This window comes from Thamnophis elegans, chromosome 7, assembly GCF_009769535.1.
Source record: "Thamnophis elegans isolate rThaEle1 chromosome 7, rThaEle1.pri, whole genome shotgun sequence".
Lineage (NCBI taxonomy): Eukaryota > Metazoa > Chordata > Lepidosauria > Squamata > Colubridae > Thamnophis > Thamnophis elegans.
In genome coordinates this window covers 1,317,779-1,336,754 of record NC_045547.1, presented here as the reverse complement: position 1 = coordinate 1,336,754, position 18,976 = coordinate 1,317,779, and the positions used below count along the sequence as shown (strand labels likewise).

At 46.0% G+C, this 18,976-nt stretch overlaps 3 protein-coding genes across 3 annotated transcripts; 1 reads left to right on the top strand and 2 right to left on the bottom strand.

Moving 5' to 3' along the window:
- Nucleotides 1-1,165: 1,165 nt before the first annotated feature.
- On the bottom strand, nucleotides 1,166-2,131 carry LOC116511201 (olfactory receptor 1086-like). The gene has a single exon (XM_032221069.1). It carries the CDS (start codon nucleotides 2,129-2,131, stop codon nucleotides 1,166-1,168), a length of 966 nt encoding a protein of 321 aa, XP_032076960.1.
- Nucleotides 2,132-5,919: 3,788 nt separating this feature from the next.
- Nucleotides 5,920-6,867, bottom strand: LOC116511200 (olfactory receptor 5V1-like). The gene has a single exon (XM_032221068.1). The coding sequence runs from the start codon at nucleotides 6,865-6,867 to the stop codon at nucleotides 5,920-5,922; it is 948 nt and encodes a 315-aa protein (XP_032076959.1).
- Nucleotides 6,868-13,606: 6,739 nt separating this feature from the next.
- On the top strand, nucleotides 13,607-14,566 carry LOC116511198 (olfactory receptor 1086-like). Its single transcript, XM_032221067.1, has one exon. The coding sequence runs from the start codon at nucleotides 13,607-13,609 to the stop codon at nucleotides 14,564-14,566; it is 960 nt and encodes a 319-aa protein (XP_032076958.1).
- The last annotated feature ends 4,410 nt before the right edge of the window (nucleotides 14,567-18,976 follow it).

Here is an 18,976-nt window from a genome sequence, read left to right as displayed (position 1 = left end):
GGGAGCCAGTGCAGCTCGCGGAGGATAGGTGTAACATGGGTGTACCGAGGTACCCCCGATATCACTCTCACGGCTGCATTCTGGACCAACTGTAGTCTCCGAACACTCCACAATTTTGTGATGGGGTTTGGTGTGGGTCATGCTGAAGATGTTACCTACCCTGGTAATGAAAATTTGGGAAATCAACCCATGAACTCAGAGGATGAACCTCCACCCTCATCCTCCACCTGAGCTACAGATATCCCCCACTATCACAAAGGAACAATGAAGGGTGTCCATGCCCAACTTCTTCACTGCCTTTGTCTTGCTTGCCAAGTGACACAACAGCCCACAGCCCTGCCTGAGGTAGTGGAAGTGGAAAAGAGCTGCCTCTCCTTTTGCCAGAGAATTTATCTATGTTTATTTTGGGCTCGCAGCCAGCAAAAGCCAGGACTGATAAAGACATTCCTTTGCAAGCTGTGTGTGGCTGTCCTTCCTGAACGAGCAAAGAGGGGGGTCAGAACAGTGGGCTATCAGAAGCTTCTTCCTCCTAATTAAAATTTGGGGTCTCCAAGATCTGCATACCTACTGTTCCACTCGGATGGGGAATTCTGGATGTATTTAGGGTGAAACCAATGAAAATTCAGAAAAAAACAAACATGGCATTTGTCCACGATATACATCTTTTATTCCAATTGTTCTATTCATCATCTATCTCAACGCATATCCCACACAGCCTTCTCCTTGTAGTTATAATATTATAATTAGTATTTTGGAAGAATGGGATTCTATTGTCCCAAATCCTTGATTGGCTACCATATCAATACCATATGAATAGTTGTTGTTCATCATTTTACAAAATCTGAAACAACCATAGGGAGGTGTAAGTCAAGAGGATATTGAAGAGGGAAAAGATACTTCTGGAAATAGCTTGAACAGCGTATCACAGGTAGGTGGGAGAAAGTTCTCCAGATCTTTTTCCCTGCTTTCCCCTTTAAATAATTAAATCAAAATGAGGACATAAGAAGGAAGGAGATGGCAGGTAGAGTCCAAAATGTCATTGAGCCAATCAACCTTATTGGAATTTACCTCTACACAATCCCTCAGTCTGGAAAACCTGTTGCTGGTCTACTAAAAAGAATATGCAGAGAGACTAGGAAGTCAGTATTTCCTAGTCTCTCTGCTTTCAGTACTTTCCAAGACACGCATCATCTTTCTCCTGAATTTGCAGAAGCTTTTGTAGGGCCCCTTTGACCTCCTTGTTTCGAAAGCTGTAGATTAGGGGGTTCAGCATGGGGGTAACAACACAATATAACATGGAGATCAAGGTGTCCACTCCCACCTCTAAGGAGTAGCCCACACTGGGATGGTTGTAATTCAAGTTGGCCATCCCAAAGTAGACAATGACCGTAATCAAGTGGGCAGCACATGTGGAGAAGGTCTTTCTCCGTCCAGTGCTGGAACGGATCTTCAGAATTGTAGATAGGATGTAGACGTATGAAATGATGACGAGGAGGAAAGGACAGATTCCTACAAAGATAGTTGTTATGTGAAGAGTCATCTCATTGACATAAGTATCACTGCAGGCAATTTTCAAGAGAGGGGGGACATCGCAGAAGATGTGATGGATCTGGTTGTTGCCACAGAAAGTCAAATCGGTGGCCAGTGCAGTGTGAATGGCAGAGTCAACCATGCCCCAGATCCATGAAGCTATAGCTAGAGGGACTCGCACCCACTTACTCATGAGTTGAGTATAGCGCAAAGGTTCACAGATGGCCGCATAGCGGTCATAGGCCATCACGGCCAGCAGTGCGCATTCAGTTCCTGCAAAGGTCATGAGGAAGAACATCTGGGCCATGCACTCGTTGTAGGAGATGGTGGGCTGCTGGCGCAGGAGGTTCACCAGGATGGTGGGGAGGGTGACCGAGGAATAGCAAATGTCCAAGCAGGACAGATGGCTGAGGAAATAGTACATGGGACTGTGGAGGCGTGAATCCACCTGGATCAAAAGGAGTATGACCGAGTTGGCCACCAAGGTGATGAGGTAGATGGCCAGGAACAGCAGAAAGAAGAAAGATTGACCTCTAGGCATGCCGGAGAAACCCAGGAACAAGAACTCGGTCACCTGCATGGTCTGGTTGCCACCTGCCATGAGGTCCATCCAGATGTGGTGGACAACGTTGGGACACAGCAGCATTTAGGAGTAGCATCTGGAATCAAACCACAGCATAAAGGAGAAGCTTCCCAACCATGAATGAATCACTAGACTGGACTAATTAAACAATGGTTGGCATGAATAAAACAATCATCACGCAGGAGACATTGCTCTTGGAATGTTCATACTTTTGATTCAGTGGGGTGGGAGTCCCTTACAGCCATTTCCCTCCAGTCAACTCTCCCCAAAACCCACTTGACACACAGATGCTATGTGTGAGCTTGCCCCCGCCCTTTCACACCCCTGTGCAAAGATGCAAAACGGGGAGTGACAATGATGGACACAGCTGGGAACGTACAACTGAATCCACACTGTCTATCGGACATTAATACAATTGAGGTATTTCCCGAGAAAAGTCCTCCACTCCTCTGCTCACAACAGAATCCCTTACACCACCAGGCTCAAAAAGTTTGGGCTTGGACAACCTGGAATTATGCCACCTAGGTTCTGTCCTAAGCCTAGTACACAAAATTGTCTGCTACAACATCCTACCTGTCAACGACTACTTCAACTTCAACCACAATAATACACAGGCAAACAATCGATAAAAACTCAAGGTCAACCGCTCCAAGCTCGTTTGCAGAAAATACAACTTCAGCAATGGAGTGGTCAACGCCTAGAATGGTCTACCTGATTCCATTGTTAGTTCCTCAAACCCCTCTATCTTTAACCTTAAACTGTCCACTGTGAACCTCGCCCCATTCCCAAGAGGTGTCTAAGGGTGCGTGCCTACCAGCGTGCCCATCGTCCCTGTCCGACTGTCCCCATTGATATATACTCATTTTATGTGTTCATGACCACGTTTTACTTATCTCCATTTGTGCCAATCTCATGCGATAATTTCCATGTCTATACTAATACTTGTTACCTTGTACATGTTGACAAATAAATAAATAAGGAATTCCTTCCAAATCTTCCTCCCCAAATTGAGAGATTAAGAAGGCGATGGAGAGGAAAGTTCAAGAGTAGTTTGTGCACCTGATCATTACGAGGGAACACCAACAGCACTTAGCAATAGCATTTAGACTTATATACCGCTTTACGGTGCTTTTACAGCCCTCTCGAGGGTTAATACAGTCAGCCACTTGCCTGCAAAAATCTGGGTCCTCATTTTACCCACCTCGGAAGGAGGGAAGGCTGAGCCAACCTTGAGCCTGGTGAGATTCGAGCTGCCAAATTGATGGCAGCCGGTGTTCAGCAGAAGGAGCTGCACCACCACGGCTCTTAATCCCGATAGCTGTGCAAATTTTCCCGTAGCCACAAAAGGCGTCCCGAAGGTGCTTTTTTCAGGAGGCACCTGGACTTTCTAGTTTTTTTCTTTTGAAGGCATTTTGCTTCTTTGCTCTGGAACGATCTCCCCGTCGAGATCCGGACCCTTACCACCCTTCCGGCTTTCCGCAAAGCTACTAAGACCTGGCTGTTCCGGCAGGCCTGTTGAATCTTCCAGCCGCATCCGAGGTACGAATGTTGCTGTATTTTTAAATTGTTTTGTCTTTTTATTTTTATTTTGTAGCCCCCCTCCCCCTCAGATTGTTAGCCGCCCTGAGTCTCTCGGGAATAGGGCGGCATACAAATTAAATAAACCTTAACCTTAACCTCATCCAAGAAGCTTCCTCAGCTCTGACTGGATGGTGGGGAACGGAAGGGTTGATATTCCATGCAGACAGCTGGTCATTTGCATCCTTTTAGGAGCCTCTAAAGGATGCACATTTTTCAATGACCCTCTAAAAAGATGCACATTTTCAGCTGCCTGCAACGAATATCAACCCTTCCCTTCCCCACCATCATCCAGTCAGAGCTGAAGAAGAAGTCTTCAAAAGAAGAAAAAACAAGGAAGTCCAGTTGCCTTTTGAAAAAGCAGCTTTGGGAGAACCCTGACCTGGAGAACGGAGAATCTCTACAGACGTCCAAAAGTGGAGATTTCTGCTCCCACAATTTGGGAGGGTTTGAGCAAAGAATAAATACAGGGGTGAAATTCAGCAGGTTCTGGCAGTTTGTTCTGACAGCAGAACTGGCTGAAGAACTCTGGGAGTTGAAGTCCACAAGTCTTAAAGTTCCCAAGAGTTGGAGACACCTGTTCCGGACAATGGCTTGGGTTGAGGTGCATCTGAAATGAGTAGTGCATGCATTAATCTCTCCCCCTCCCCACCTTTTCTTCAGGCTGATCTGAGATCTCGTTGCCCCTCGTGTTCCTCACCTGTTCAAAGCCTCCTGGATGAAACTGGTAGACGTGAGCGGCTTCGCCCTTCCCTTTTTGCCACAGCTTTGTGTGTTTTTCATGGCACCTGAGAAGTCCCTGGAGAGGACTTGTATCACCACGGAGAAAAGGAAAAAAACATCTCCATGCTTCTCACTTGGGAGATTGTTGCTGAAATCTTTGGAGCTTTGGAATAAGGGCCAGGAGTTGGAAACTTAGACCAACAATCACACGTAGAAGGATTGAGAGAATGTCCTCGGTGCTTAGTTATAGAGCCCTAACAATAGCAATAGGCCTTAGACTTTTTTATGAGATTGAGAGAGTTTATTTGTATGCCGCCCTTTTCCCTGGGGGGACTCAGGGCGGCTTACAACTCGAAGGGGGGGGAAACAAACATTTAACACGTAAAACAATACATAATTAAAAGCACAACATTCATACCATTCGGGTGGGTTACAGTCTTTAGCCTTAGAAGGTCGCAAAAAGGGATCACGTGACCCTGGGATACGGCGTCTTATAAACTGAATACAGCATTTTTGGCATCCCGTTTTTTGAAAAAATGGACTCTCAGAGGGTTTGGGATGCCTGAAAAGTGCTCCTTGGGGTTGTGGAGGGCTGTTTTTTGCTCGTTTTTGCCCCCCACAGCCCCCAGGAACACTTTGCAGGACTCTCAAACTTTAGCTGTGCTAAATGGTAGTTGGGTTAATGTTATTACATCTGGAATGGTATCTCCCGTTCTTAGAATTTTGGTGGAGGAGAATGTACATTTTTAATTCCTATCGCTGGAGGTGAAGGTCTTTGGTTTGGTGACTAGGCTGGCCCAATATTTCTTCATGGGAACAAAAATCTCTGCTTGGGGGGCTATTAAGAAAGACCCGATTGGCTTTCTGTCTTTAAGAGCATGTTTCTCCATTTCTCCTTTAGGGAAATATAATATCCTGCCTCTTTTAATATCCCCCAAAATATTCTAAAATTCAGAAAAAAACAAGCACAGCATTTGTCCAAGATATACATCTTTTATTCCAATTGTTCTATTCATCATCTATCTCAATGCATATCCCACACAGCCTTCTCCTTGTAGTTATAATATTATAATTAGTATTTTGGAAGAATGGGATTCTATTGTCCCAAATTCTTGATTGGCTACCATATCAATACCATATGAATAGTTGTTGTTCATCATTTTACAAAATCTGAAACAACCATAGGGAGGTGTAAGTCAGGAGGATATTGAAGAGGGAAAAGATCCTTCTGGAAATAGCTTGAACAGCGTATCACAGGTAGGTGGGAGAAAGTTCTCCAGATCTTTTTCACCCCTTTCCCCTTTAAATAATTAAATCAAAATGAGGACACAGGAAGGAAGGAGATGGCAGGTAGAGTCCAAAATGTCATTGAGCCAATCAACCTTATTGGAATTTACCTCTACACAACCGCTCAGTCTGGAAAAACTGTTGCTGGTCTACTTAAAAGGATATGCAGAGAGACTAGGAAGGAGACCAAAGGTTTTCCTTCAGTACTTTCCAAGACATCAATCATCTTTCTCCTGAATTTGCAGAAGCTTTTGTAGGGCCCCTTTGACCTCCTTGTTTCGGAGGCTGTAGATTAGGGGGTTCAGCATGGGGGGGACAATACAATATAAGATGGAGATCAAGGGGTCCACTCTCACCTCTAAGGAGTAGCCCACACTGGGATGGTTGTAATTCAAGTTGGCCATCCCAAAGTAGACAATGACAGTAATTAAATGGGCAGCACATGTGGAGAAGGTCTTTCTCCTTCCAGTGCTGGAACGGATCTTCAGAATTGTAGATAGGATGTAGACGTATGAAATGATGATAAAGAGGAAAGGACAGATTCCTACAAAGATAGTTGCTGTGTGAAGTGCCATCTCATTGACATAAGTATCACTGCAGGCAATTTTCAAGAGTGGGGGGACATCGCAGAAGATGTGATGGATCTGGTTGTTGCCACAGAAGGCCAAATTGGTGGCCAGTGCAGTGTGAATGGCAGCGTCAACCATGCCACAGATCCATGAAGCTGTAGCCAGAGGGACTCGCACCCACTTACTCATGAGTTGAGTATAGTGCAAAGGTTTACAGATGGCCGCATAGCGATCGTAGGCCATCACTGCCAGCAGTGCACATTCAGTTCCTGTAAAGGTCATGAGGAAGAATATCTGGGCCATACAGTCATTGTAGGAGATGGTGGGCTGCTGGCGCAGGAGGTTCACCAGGATGGTGGGGAGGGTGGCCGAGGAATAGCAAATGTCTAAGCAGGACAGATGGCTGAGGAAATAGTACATGGGACTATGGAGGCGTGAATCCCCCTGGATCAAAAGGAGTATGACCGAGTTGGCCACCAAGGTGATGAGGTAGATGGCCAGGAACAGCAGAAAGAAGAAAGGCTGACCTCTAGGCATGCTGGAGAAACCCAGGAACAAAAACTCGGTCACCTGCGGGGTCTGGTTGCCACCTGCCATGAGGTCCATCCAGATGTAGTGGACAACGTTGGAACGCAGCAGCATTTAGGAGTAGCATCTGGAATCAAACCACAGCATAAAGGAGAAGCTTCCCAACCATGAATGAATCACTAGACTGGACTAATTAAACAATGGTTGGCATGAATAAAACAATCATCACGCAGGAGACATGGTTCTTGGAATGTTCATACATTTGATTCAGTGGGGTGGGAGTCCCTTACAGCCCTTTCCCTCCAGTCAACTCTCCCCAAAACCCACTTGACACACAGATGCTATGTGTGAGCTTGAACCCGCACTTTCACACCCCTGTGCAAAGATGCAAAACGGGGAGGGACAATGATGGACACAGCTGGGAACGTACAACTGAATCCACACTGTCTATCGGACATTAATACAATTGAGGTATTTCCCGAGAAAAGTCCTCCACTCCTCTGCTCACAACAGAATCCCTTACACCACCAGGCTCAAAAAGTTTGGGCTTGGACAACCTGGAATTATGCCACCTAGGTTCTGACCTAAGCCTAATACACAAAATTGTCTGCTACAACATCCTACCTGTCAACGACTACTTCAACTTCAACCACAATAATACACAGGCAAACAATCGATAAAAACTCAAGGTCAACCGCTCCAAGCTCGATTGCAGAAAATACAACTTCAGCAATAGAGTGGTCAACGCCTAGAATGGTCTACCTGATTCCATTGTTGGTTCCTCAAACCCCTCTATCTTTAACCTTAAACTGTCCACTGTGAACCTCACCCCATTCCCAAGAGGTCTCTAAGGGTGTGTGCCAACCAGCGTGCCCATCGTCCCTGTCCGACTGTCCCCATTGATATGTACTCATTTTGTCTGTTCATGACCACGTTTTACTTATTTATCTCCATTTGTGCCAATCTCATGCGATAATTTCCATGTCAGTACTAATACTTGTTACCTTGTACATGTTGACAAATAAATAAGTAAAGAATTCCTTCCAAATCTTCCTCCCCAAATTGAGAGATTAAGAAGGCGATGGAGAGGAAAGTTCAAGAGTAGTTTGTGCACCTGATCATTACGAGGGAACACCAACAGCATTTAGCAATAGCATTTAGACTTATATACCGCTTTACGGTGCTTTTAATACAGTCAGCCACTTGCCTGCAAAAATCTGGGTCCTCATTTTACCCACCTCGGAAGGAGGGAAGGCTGAGCCAACCTTGAGCCTGGTGAGATTTGATCTGCCAAATTGATGGCAGCCGGTGATCAGCAGAAGGAGCTGCACCACCACGGCTCTTAATCCCGATAGCTGTGCAAATTTTCCCGTAGCCACAAAAGGCGTCCCGAAGGTGCTTTTTTCAGGAGGCACCTGGACTTTCTAGTTTTTTTCTTTTGAAGGCATTTTGCTTCTTTGCTCTGGAACGATCTCCCCGTCGAGATCCGGACCCTTACCACCCTTCCGGCTTTCCGCAAAGCTACTAAGACCTGGCTGTTCCGGCAGGCCTGTTGAATCTTCCAGCCGCATCCGAGGTACGAATGTTGCTGTATTTTTAAATTGTTTTGTCTTTTTATTTTTATTTTGTACCCCCCCTCCCCCTCAGATTGTTAGCCGCCCTGAGTCTCTCGGGAATAGGGCGGCATACAAATTAAATAAACCTTAACCTTAACCTCATCCAAGAAGCTTCCTCAGCTCTGACTGGATGGTGGGGAACGGAAGGGTTGATATTCCATGCAGACAGCTGGTCATTTGCATCCTTTTAGGAGCCTCTAAAGGATGCACATTTTTCAATGACCCTCTAAAAAGATGCACATTTTCAGCTGCCTGCAACGAATATCAACCCTTCCCTTCCCCACCATCATCCAGTCAGAGCTGAAGAAGCTTCTTGGATGAGAAGCGAAAAGTCTTCAAAAGAAGAAAAAACAAGGAAGTCCAGTTGCCTTTTGAAAAAGCACCTTGGGGAGAATCCTGACCTGGAGGACGGAGAATCTCTACAGACGTCCAAAAGTGGAGATTTCTGCTCCCACAATTTGGGAGGGTTTGAGCAAAGAATAAATACAGGGGTGAAATTCAGCAGGTTCTGGCAGTTTGTTCTGACAGCAGAGCTGGCTGAAGAACTCTGGGAGTTGAAGTCCACAAGTCTTAAAGTTCCCAAGGTTGGAGACACCTGTTCCGGACAATCGCTGGGGTTGAGGTGCATCTGAAATGAGTAGTGCATGCATTAATCTCCCCCCCCGCCCACCTTTCCTTCAGGCTGATCTGAGATCTCTTTGCCCCTCGTGTTCCTCACCTGTTCAAAGCCTCCTGGATGAAACTGGTAGACGTGAGCTGCTTCTCCCTTCCCTTTTTGCCACAGCTTTGTGTGTTTTTCATGGCACCTGAGAAGTCCCTGGAGAGGACTTGTATCACCACGGAGAAAAGGAAAAAAAACATCTCCATGCTTCTCACTTGGGAGATTGTTGCTGAAATCTTTGGAGCTTTGGAATAAGGGCCGGGAGTTGGGAACTTAGACCAACAACCACATGTAGAAGGATTGAGAGAATGTCCTCTGTGCTTAGTTATAGAGCCCTAACAATAGCAATAGGCCTTAGACTTATAGCAATAGCAATAGCAGTTAGACTTATATACCGCTTCATAGGGCTTTCAGCCCTCTCTAAGCGGTTTACAGAGTCAGCATATCGCCCCCACAATCTGGGTCCTCATTTCACCCACCTTGGAAGGATGGAAGGCTGAGTCAACCTTGAGCCGGTGAGATTTGAACCGCTGAACTGCAGATTACAGTCAGCTAAAGTGGCCTGCAGTACTGCACCCTAACCACTGTGCCACCTCGGCTCCTTATAGCCCACTTCACAGTGCGTTACCACCTTCTCCAAGCAGTTTACAGAGCCAGCCTCTTGCCCCCCAACAATCTGGGTCCCCATTTGACCAACCTCGGAAGGATGGAAGGCCGAGTCAACCTTAAGCCGGCCAGGATCGAACTGCACCAACTTGGAAGCCAAAATGGGGCGCAGGGGGGATGGGCTAGGCACGGTGGGTGGGGCCAGCAAGAGGTGGGATTAGTTGGTTCTCTGAACTGGGCAAAAAGTTAACAACCGGTTTGCCCAAAGTGGTATGAACTGGCTGAATCCCACCACGACCTGCAACCGTTCTTCATATGTTTTAGTCTCCAGATATGAAGAACGGCTGCAGTTGAACATATGTCAACCTGTTCCATTCAATGTGACGGCTTCTTTGTAGGACCACACTTCTACCCATAAACGACAGTAGGGTTCTAGGCCCAGTGCGCACCAAGACCCCACAGAGAAAGATCCGACTGATCCACTGCAAGAGGAGACAGGTCTTCTCCACTTTCCCCACCTCAGGAAGGGATTGAGACCTGCTGTGCCACATGGCAATTGTTCTGACCGAGGCTTCCTGAGCCAGTAAAAATCACACGCTTAGCCCCCAAAACCCCTTTTTAAAATTTAAATGGCTGTGAATTATGTTCATTCATAGCCCGTAATGATTCACAACCAGTCTGTGAAGAGTCCGACAGGAGTCTGCCACAGTCTTTCAGGGTAAGGCTCATAAGTACCCATCTTTATCTCCCTTGAAACGCTGCCAGAGACCTCATCGCCTATTAGTTTTCAAAGGTCAAACAGAGCACAGAGTCAAACGGAGCTTCAGAGTTTAAACCGACCAGAATGAACGAAGTTGCTTCCTGCAAAGGCTCACGTCTGTTTGCTCTTCTTTTATGTCTTATGGGAGGGGCCAATCATCTCCGAGCCTTACTCCCAAGTCACCCCTCTTGTCTTAACTGTTCTTGCATTCTGGAAGCTCTGTGCATGCGCACACTGGGAACAGGCTCCCCTTTTTCCTCTGCCTCGCTGATGTCCGATTCTGGAGGCTCCGGAGGCAGCACATAACTACCAGATGGCCCTGGCCCCCTCTCTGCCTCTGATGCAGAGCCCTCATCCGAGCCTTCCCCAGACTTCAGGACTGGCCCATGTTCCTCCCCAACCTCCTCACTGTCCGACTCTGCTGCCAGCTCCACAGGCCGCTGGCAGAGCACAACAGCAAGTAAGTCAAGGGCAATGGAGAAGTTGGGGTGGACACTCAACAATGTGACGGCCTTCCCTGCAGGAGCATCCCCTCTGGCTTCATTGATTTGTTTGTAATTCTGTTCTCATGGAGTTTCCCCTGAGAGTCCCTCCTTCTGGGTGTGGAGATTATCCTGAGTTTGTGCTCCCACCCTTTGCCTTTCACTCCAGCTTTCTCAGGGAGAAATCCCTAGTGTGCAACTACTTCGCTTTTCTGCTTGTGGTGCATGTGGATCTTCAGGGACACCCAGAACGCCATAGAAATCATCTCTCTTCTTTAGGCAACATTTGGCTACGAGGGTGACACAGACAGGATTAGGGGCATCTGATCCCTCGAAGAGGCTCGGAGGAAGAAGCAGAGACCTCCCCAAGTCAGAAGCAGATACCAGGAGGAGCTGGCCAATTCCTCCCTCCCTTTCTCTCCCACTCCCCTTTTTGGTAGCACCGTCGGATCCCAGAGACAGTCACTGAGAGAGCTTCCCTGTGACTTTCCTTCCCAAAACTGCAGCAGCAGAAGGAGGAAGGGCAGTCGGACATACCAGCTTCATCCTGGAGGCCGTTACAAGGTGAGGAGGCCACAAAGAAAGGTCATAGCAAAGGAGCTCAAACCTGGGACCTTCTGCAGCAGGGGACCTCGGTGGGTGGGAGGCTGAAGGAGACATTTATCATGCACCCTTTTAAAATCAGTCTTTTTTTATTGCTCTGTAAGTTCATAAATTGCATCCAATTCGGGTTGTCCAATAGAGTCTCATTCTTTTCTGATGTCCAAGAGAGGGGGGAAATATCTAAAATAAGGTATTGGTGGTGAGGAGACAGCCAAGGACCTGGATCTTCTCTCAGGAGACTTCCTGATCCTAAGCATGAGAATGGCGACAATTCAGTTCTTGGTATCAAGTCAGATATTTTAGGATGGGACTCTTGGGTCATCTACTGAGTACCAAACTCCCCATGCCTCTTCCTCTCCTCTTTACACAGGGACACACATACACACACACACACACAGACACACACCAGTGAAAGCCCCTTTCTACACGGGTGTGAGGAAGAGGCTGCATGTGAAGGAAATGAATTTGGGAAGAGCCTAGCAGTGGAGGGGAAGCAAAGGAGATTTTGGGGGGTGAGGAGCGGAAGGGAAATTCCAGAGGAGGATTTGCTGGTCAGGAGAAGAAGCTCAACCGGTCCTGGATTCCTCCTGAGGACCAACATTAGGCAGTCATTGATCAAAGCAAGGAAAAAATGAGCACCTCACTGGTCCATCGAAAGGAGGGTTGGGGTCACCTGGAAGAGTTTGGAGTGTGGCTGCAGGGAGGGAGGGAATAAATCCCAGGAGGAACATCTCTTCATGGTTGATACTTCACCCAACCCACTTATCAAGAAAGGGGAGGCTTGTTTCATTTGGGATGTCAGTTCACACATAACATGTGAGTCAAATTGCTTCTGGAGAGAGTTAACAGGAGGGACATAGATGCATGAACTGCCCCCCCCTCACTGAAAGGACCATGAACATCACCAGAAGCCTCTCCCCGTCCTCAACGAAGGCTAATCATGCAAAGCAAAGTTCAGTCCCCCCAGATGTTCTTGGGGAAGTCCAGAGGTTCCCTCTTGCTTGCAAAGCTTCTTCCCAATGCTGTGATTTCAAACCTTCCTCCCAAAACTCTTGTAAGGAAAGGAAATACTTAGAGGAAGGGGTGTGTGGCAGCCCAACAGAAACCAGAAAGAGTGGGTGTAGCTCGGGTGAACCTTGAAGTCCTCCCTTCTCTGAAAACTTCCCGTTCTCAGAAAGCTTTATCAAACCTTCTATGGAAACCTGGCTGATGTTTTTACTTGTATTGAGACAGTAAGTTTTTTCTTAGCAGCAGAAGACAGGAGAAGGAACTTGAGGTTGGATCTCTGTCAATATCTGAATTCACATCACCTCTTAGTTATGTCTCTGCGTGACTGTATCGCTTTCTCCTCCTTCCCTAAAACGTATCAAAAGGAATCCCCCCTTTTCTCTGTGGGAATCCCTCCTCTTACACGCTGGAGAGAATCCCTCCAGTCCGCACTGTGGAACACTTACTGGAGTGAGGGTGGAGGATGGGTTTTGGGGTCCTGAGTTTGATTCCAGACTATCCCACCCAGTTGCTTTGTCTCCCAGGACAGCTCAACCAGCGATGAAACCAGTTGGAGAGGGTCCGGCCTCTGGACGCTCCACACTTGGAGATGCTGCTTCCTTTTGAGTGGCCATAAAGAACTATTTCAACCCCAAAGTCAACTGTGGGGAAAGGACCCCAGGTAAGTGAATCGATCCTTGTGCAGTCGCTTTAGAAAGGGGAGTTTTACTGCAATTCCTGGGGGCTCTTCCTTTGAACCACGAAACCGTCAGCTTGATAGTCAACCTAAATACGAGTCAGAGAGTCAATTTTCAGGCCAATCCTCCTGCTCCTATTGAAGTCAATGGATCAGGAAATCCATTTCTGCTTAACTCCTTTTTCCCAAAGGAGAACCTGCTCCTCAGCTTGGCTCTCTTCAGAGGAATTAAGGACTGTAGTCTTTTTAATTTAATTAATGGGAATGCTATCACAAATGGTGACGTTTTTTATCTCTTTGTGTGTCACGATTAGTACAAGGAATGTGCACATTTCCATCACTCCCTCTTAAACTCATTTTCCAATCTTTTCCCTGCAGCTACCTTTGAGGGACCTCATGGAAGGTGGCAACCAGACCCTGCAGGTGGCCGAGTTCTTGTTCCTGGGTTTCTCCGGCATGCCCAGAGGTCAACCGTTCTTCTTTCTGCTGTTCCTGGCCATCTACCTCATCACCTTGGTGGCCAACTCGGTCATACTCCTTTTGATCCAGGTGGATTCACGCCTCCACAGTCCCATGTACTATTTCCTCAGCCATCTGTCCTGCTTGGACATTTGCTATTCCTCGGTCACCCTCCCCACCATCCTGGTGAACCTCCTGCGCCAGCAGCCCACCATCTCCTACAACGAGTGCATGGCCCAGATGTTCTTCCTCATGACCTTTGCGGGAACTGAATGCGCACTGCTGGCCGTGATGGCCTACGACCGCTATGCGGCCATCTGTGAACCTTTGCGCTATACTCAACTCATGGGTAAGTGGGTGCGAGTCCCTCTGGCTACAGCTTCATGGGTCTGGGGTCTTATTGACTCTATTTTTCACACTGCACTGGCCACCGATGTGGCCTTCTGTGGCAACAACCAGATCCATCACATCTTCTGCGATGTCCCCCCACTCTTGAAAATTGCCTGCAGTGACACCTATATCAACGAGATGGCTCTTCACACAGCAAGTATCTTTGTAGGGCTGTGTCCTTTCCTCCTCGTTGTCGTTTCATATGTCTACATCTTATCTTCCATTCTGCAAATCCGTTCTAACAGTGGAAGGAGAAAGACTTTCTCCACTTGTGGTGCCCACCTGGTCACCGTCATTCTCTTCTATGGGATGATCAACTTGAATTACAACCGTCCAAGTGCGGGCTACTCCTTGGGCATGGACACTCTGGTCTCCATCCTCTATTGTATCGTCACCCCCATGCTGAACCCCCTAATCTACAGCCTCCGAAACAAGGAGGTCAAAGGGGCCCTACTAAAACTTCTGGGCACTCAGGAGAAGGAAGATGCATCTCCAGGAAGACAGTGAAGGGAAAACCAGGTTTCCTTCTTACCTTCTCTGCTTATCCTTGTGTACGGACCAACAACTTTGTTTTCCCAAACGAGGGCTTGTGTAATTGCCAATCTCATTATGGCTCATGTGGTCAAGGTCTCTGGGATTCTCCCACCCAGGTCCTTCTTTCCTATGTCCCCATTTTGGTTTAACCATTTAAGGTGGGAATGGGGGGTGGGGGGGAAAAAGATCTGGAGAACTTTCTCACGTCTATCTCCAAAACATTTTTTCAAGGTATTTTCACGAGGCAAGGATGTCCTTTGATTTCACGGTTGTTCATATTAGAGCTGCGAATTCTAAATGTACAATGTGACCAAAATGAAATGGGTGTAGTAATAATAAAAAAATTACATTTGTAAACTGAGAACTTTGTCAGAACTGCCACCTCCACAATTGCTTTACCAGGTCCCAGCCTGCCATAAACCAATGGGGGAGGGAATTGCTCATATTGCAGGGAAGGAGGGGGAAACCGAAACTGTTCATCATACCTTCCTGAGACATTGGTTCAATGCCCCCAAGGCCAGAGGCCTGGGATGGGAAGCCAAACAGCTCACCATCTAGCCCACCAATGGAGGGGACATTGGCAAAACAAATTCTTTGAATGTAACTGGACAATAGAGAGATAAAAGACAGGGGGAGGGAAACAAGAAAGGGAAAGTTAACTGGGGAACCCTGATGCACAGACTTTTAATTCTGGCTTTGCTCTACTGTAACCACTTGGCCTTTAGTAATAGTAGTAAATCTTTCGAACAAATGAAGTCAGGGATCTTTCTTTCCGGAGAAGCCAAGGCCGGACAGGTGTGACACTTTTGCTAGTGATTTAGTTGTATTTCTGCAAGACCCAGAAAGTACAAGGGAATATCTGAGGAGGAAACTCAATGATTTTGGAGTTTTAGCAGGTTTCAAACCAAATAAACACAAAACAAAACGGTGGCAAAGAGTATGACTATTCAAGATTGTGAAACTTTGAGAAGATGTAGAAAAGATGTGGAGACTCTGGAAAGAGCGCAGAGAAGAGCAACAAAGAGGATGAGGGGACTGGAGGCTAAAAATATGAAGAAGGGTTGCAGGAACTGAGTTATGTCTAGTTTAATGAAAAGAAGGACCAGGGGAGACAGGATAGCAGTGTTGGAGGTGGAGAAAAAGATGAAATATCTTGGGGCTATGTTAACCAGTGCAATAGAATAATAGAATAACAGAGTTGGAAGGGACCTTGGAGGTCTTCTAGTCCAACCCCCTGCTTAGGCAGGAAACCTTATATCCTTTCAGACAAATGGCTGTCCAATCTCTTCTTAAAGAGTTCCAGTGTTGGAGCATTCACAACCTCTGGAGACAAATCATTCCACTGGCTAATTTTTCTAACTGTCACAAACTAATTTCTCCTTAGTTCTAGGTTGCTTCTCTGCTTGATTAGTTTCCATCTATCCCTTCTTGTCCTAGCTTCAGGGGCTTTGGAGAATCTTCTTTGTGGTCACTCCTGAGATATGGGAACATTGCTATCATGTCACTCCTAGTCCTTCTTTTTATGAAACTAGACTTACCCAATTCCAGCAATTCCAGTTCTTTATGTTTTAGCCTCCAGTCCCCTAATCATCTTTGTTGCTCTTCTCTGCACTCTTTCTAGAGTCTCAACATTTTTTTCCCATTGTGGCCACCAAAACTGGATGCAAATATTCCAAGTGTGGCCTTCCCAAGGCCTTATAAAGTGGTATTAACCCTTCACGTGATCTTGATTCTCTCCCTCTGTTGATGTAGCCTAGAACTGTGTTGGCTTTTTTGGCAGCTGCTGCACACGGCTGGCTCCTATTTAAGTGGTTGTCCACTAGGACTCCAAGATACCTTTTCACAGTTACTACTGGTACTATTGAGCGAGGTACCACGTATACTGTACCTGTGCATTTCGTTTTTCTTGCCCAAATTCTATGCTGTTTTAAAACAAGTGTGTACCTGTTTTGAATGATATTAAAAAAAGACTTACAATGATGAGACAAATTGCAATTATCTTTACTGGGTAGAATTTCCATAATTAAGATGAATGTTTTACCAAAGATGTTGTTTTTATCGTGACCCGTCAAAACCGCGTTCCACAAAAGCGCGGTCGACGAAAGCGCGTATGTGACGTCATCACAGCGCGACGAAAAAGATCGAAAAATTGAAATAAAAATTAAATTACAGCAAGCCGATTCACATAAAGGTAAGGGTTAGGTTTAGGGTTAGGGTTAGGGTTAGGTTAAGGGTTAGGGTTAGGTTTAGAGCGTTAGCGTTACATTTAGCGTTAGGTTAAGGGTTAGCGTTAGGTTTTTCGTTAGGTTAAGGGTTAGGTTTAGGGTTAGGGTTAGGGTTAGGTTTAGGGTTAGGTTTGGGGGGGTTAGGGTAAGGTTTTCGCTTTATTTTTACATTTTTTGATCTTTTTCGTCGCGCTGTGATGACGTCACATACGCGCTTTCGTCGACCGCGCTTTTGTCTACCGCGGTTTTGTGGTGCAACCGTTTTTATTAGAATAGAACTGATATTCCATTAAAACAATGGAAAAATAATTTTTCTAAGTACTGGCAAGATTCGTTAGCCCAGTTAAGATTAATATCTCTCTGTTTATGCCTAAGCAAGAAGAGCCGCCTCATTGAAAAGAGGTGAAGAGCAACTAACAGAATAATTTTATACACAGTTCAAACATATTGGGTTCACAATGTGTTCTTCCATTGGTCAACATCATTTGTCTCCATAGTGGTAGTGAACAATGGTGGTATATTTATATGTATCAGTTAATATCATCCCATAATATTCTAAGCATGATCTTGTTAATGACCAGTTGTATATTCAGTAGGTTTGGTTTTTACATTGTAATGAGTTATCAATGAGTTATTAAAGTTCAACTCTTTGAGCAATTCTTGACTCTGGCGAGTTTGAACTGGTCCTTATCGGAATTCCACATCCTTGCTTGTTATTTCAAAGAACCAGAAACATTAATTGAAGGTGTTTCTTGTTCCTGAAAGCATTACTCAGAGGGCCCCTCTTCTCCTGCTCCCATCACCATTGTGCTGGGAATTGATTGGCTACAGTTGACATTTGACTGGGATGCTATAGGATCTCCTGCCTTGAGCATGGGGTTGGACTAGAAGACCTCTAAGGTCCCTTCCAGCCTTATGATTATATGAGATAGATTAGAAAGATTTGTTAGATAAATAGAGATAGAGAAATAGAAATAGATAGATAATTGCTAGCTAGCTAGATGATAGATAGATAGATAGATAGATAGATAGATAGATAGGGATGGATGGAGAGGGAGAGAGAGAGAGAGAGAGAGAGAGAGAGAGAGAGAGAGAGAGAGAGAGATGATTGCTATCTAGCTGGATGATAGATAGATAGATAGATAGATAGATAGATAGATAGATAGATAGATATGGATGGAGAGGGAGAGGGAGAGAGAGAGAGAGAGAGAGAGAGAGAAATAGAGATAGATAGATGATTGCTACCTAGATAGATGATAGATAGACAGATGATAGATAGATAGATAGATAGATAGATAGATAGATAGATAGATAGATAGATAGATAGATAGGGATGGAGAGGGAGGGAGGGAGGGAGGGAGATTTCACCTTCAATTCCACCCTTCCTCCCAGAGCTGTGGGTGCTCCATCACTGTTGGGCTTCAAGAAAAGATTGGACACCCATTTGTCCAGAATAGTATAGGTTCTCCTGCCTTGAGCATGGGGTTGGACTAGAAGACCTCTGAGGTCCCTTCCTGCCCTTTGATTCTAGGTTCTCCAAATCCAGATGTGCCCAGGGGTAAGGAAATGCCAACAATCGCAAGCTCTTCTCTGCCCAATGATGTTCAACCCAATTACCTTGCTGCCCATCTGGGTCGTGTGACCACAGAGTTGGGCTTAGCACAAGTCACACGGAAGGAACGCCTGGATGACCATTCGGTGGAAGGATTGTGGCCTCCAAGAAACACAGCAGGACAAAGAATTCCAAAGGTTTTATTTCATGTAGGGGAGCAGTTTGTAGAGGAGAAATAATGGGCAGACCCAAATGGTTTACCTTATCATGAGATACTGCAATTTTGTCAAGGGGAATTAAAATAAAACCCAAAGAAGAACTGGTGGTAGAGGAATGGAGTTTCCAGTTACAGGTAGTCCTTGACTTATGACCACAATTGAGCCCAACATTTATGTTGTTGAGTCAGTTGTTAAGTGAGGTCAGCCCAATTTCATGACTTTTCTTGCCACAGTTGTTAAGTGAATCACGGCAGTTATTAAGTCAATACATGGTTGTTAAGTGAATCTGGCCTTCCCATGGACTTCGCTTGTCAGAAGGTCGCAAAAAGGGATCACGTGACCCTGGGATATGGCGACCGTCATAAATATGAAGCAGTTGCCAAGTGTC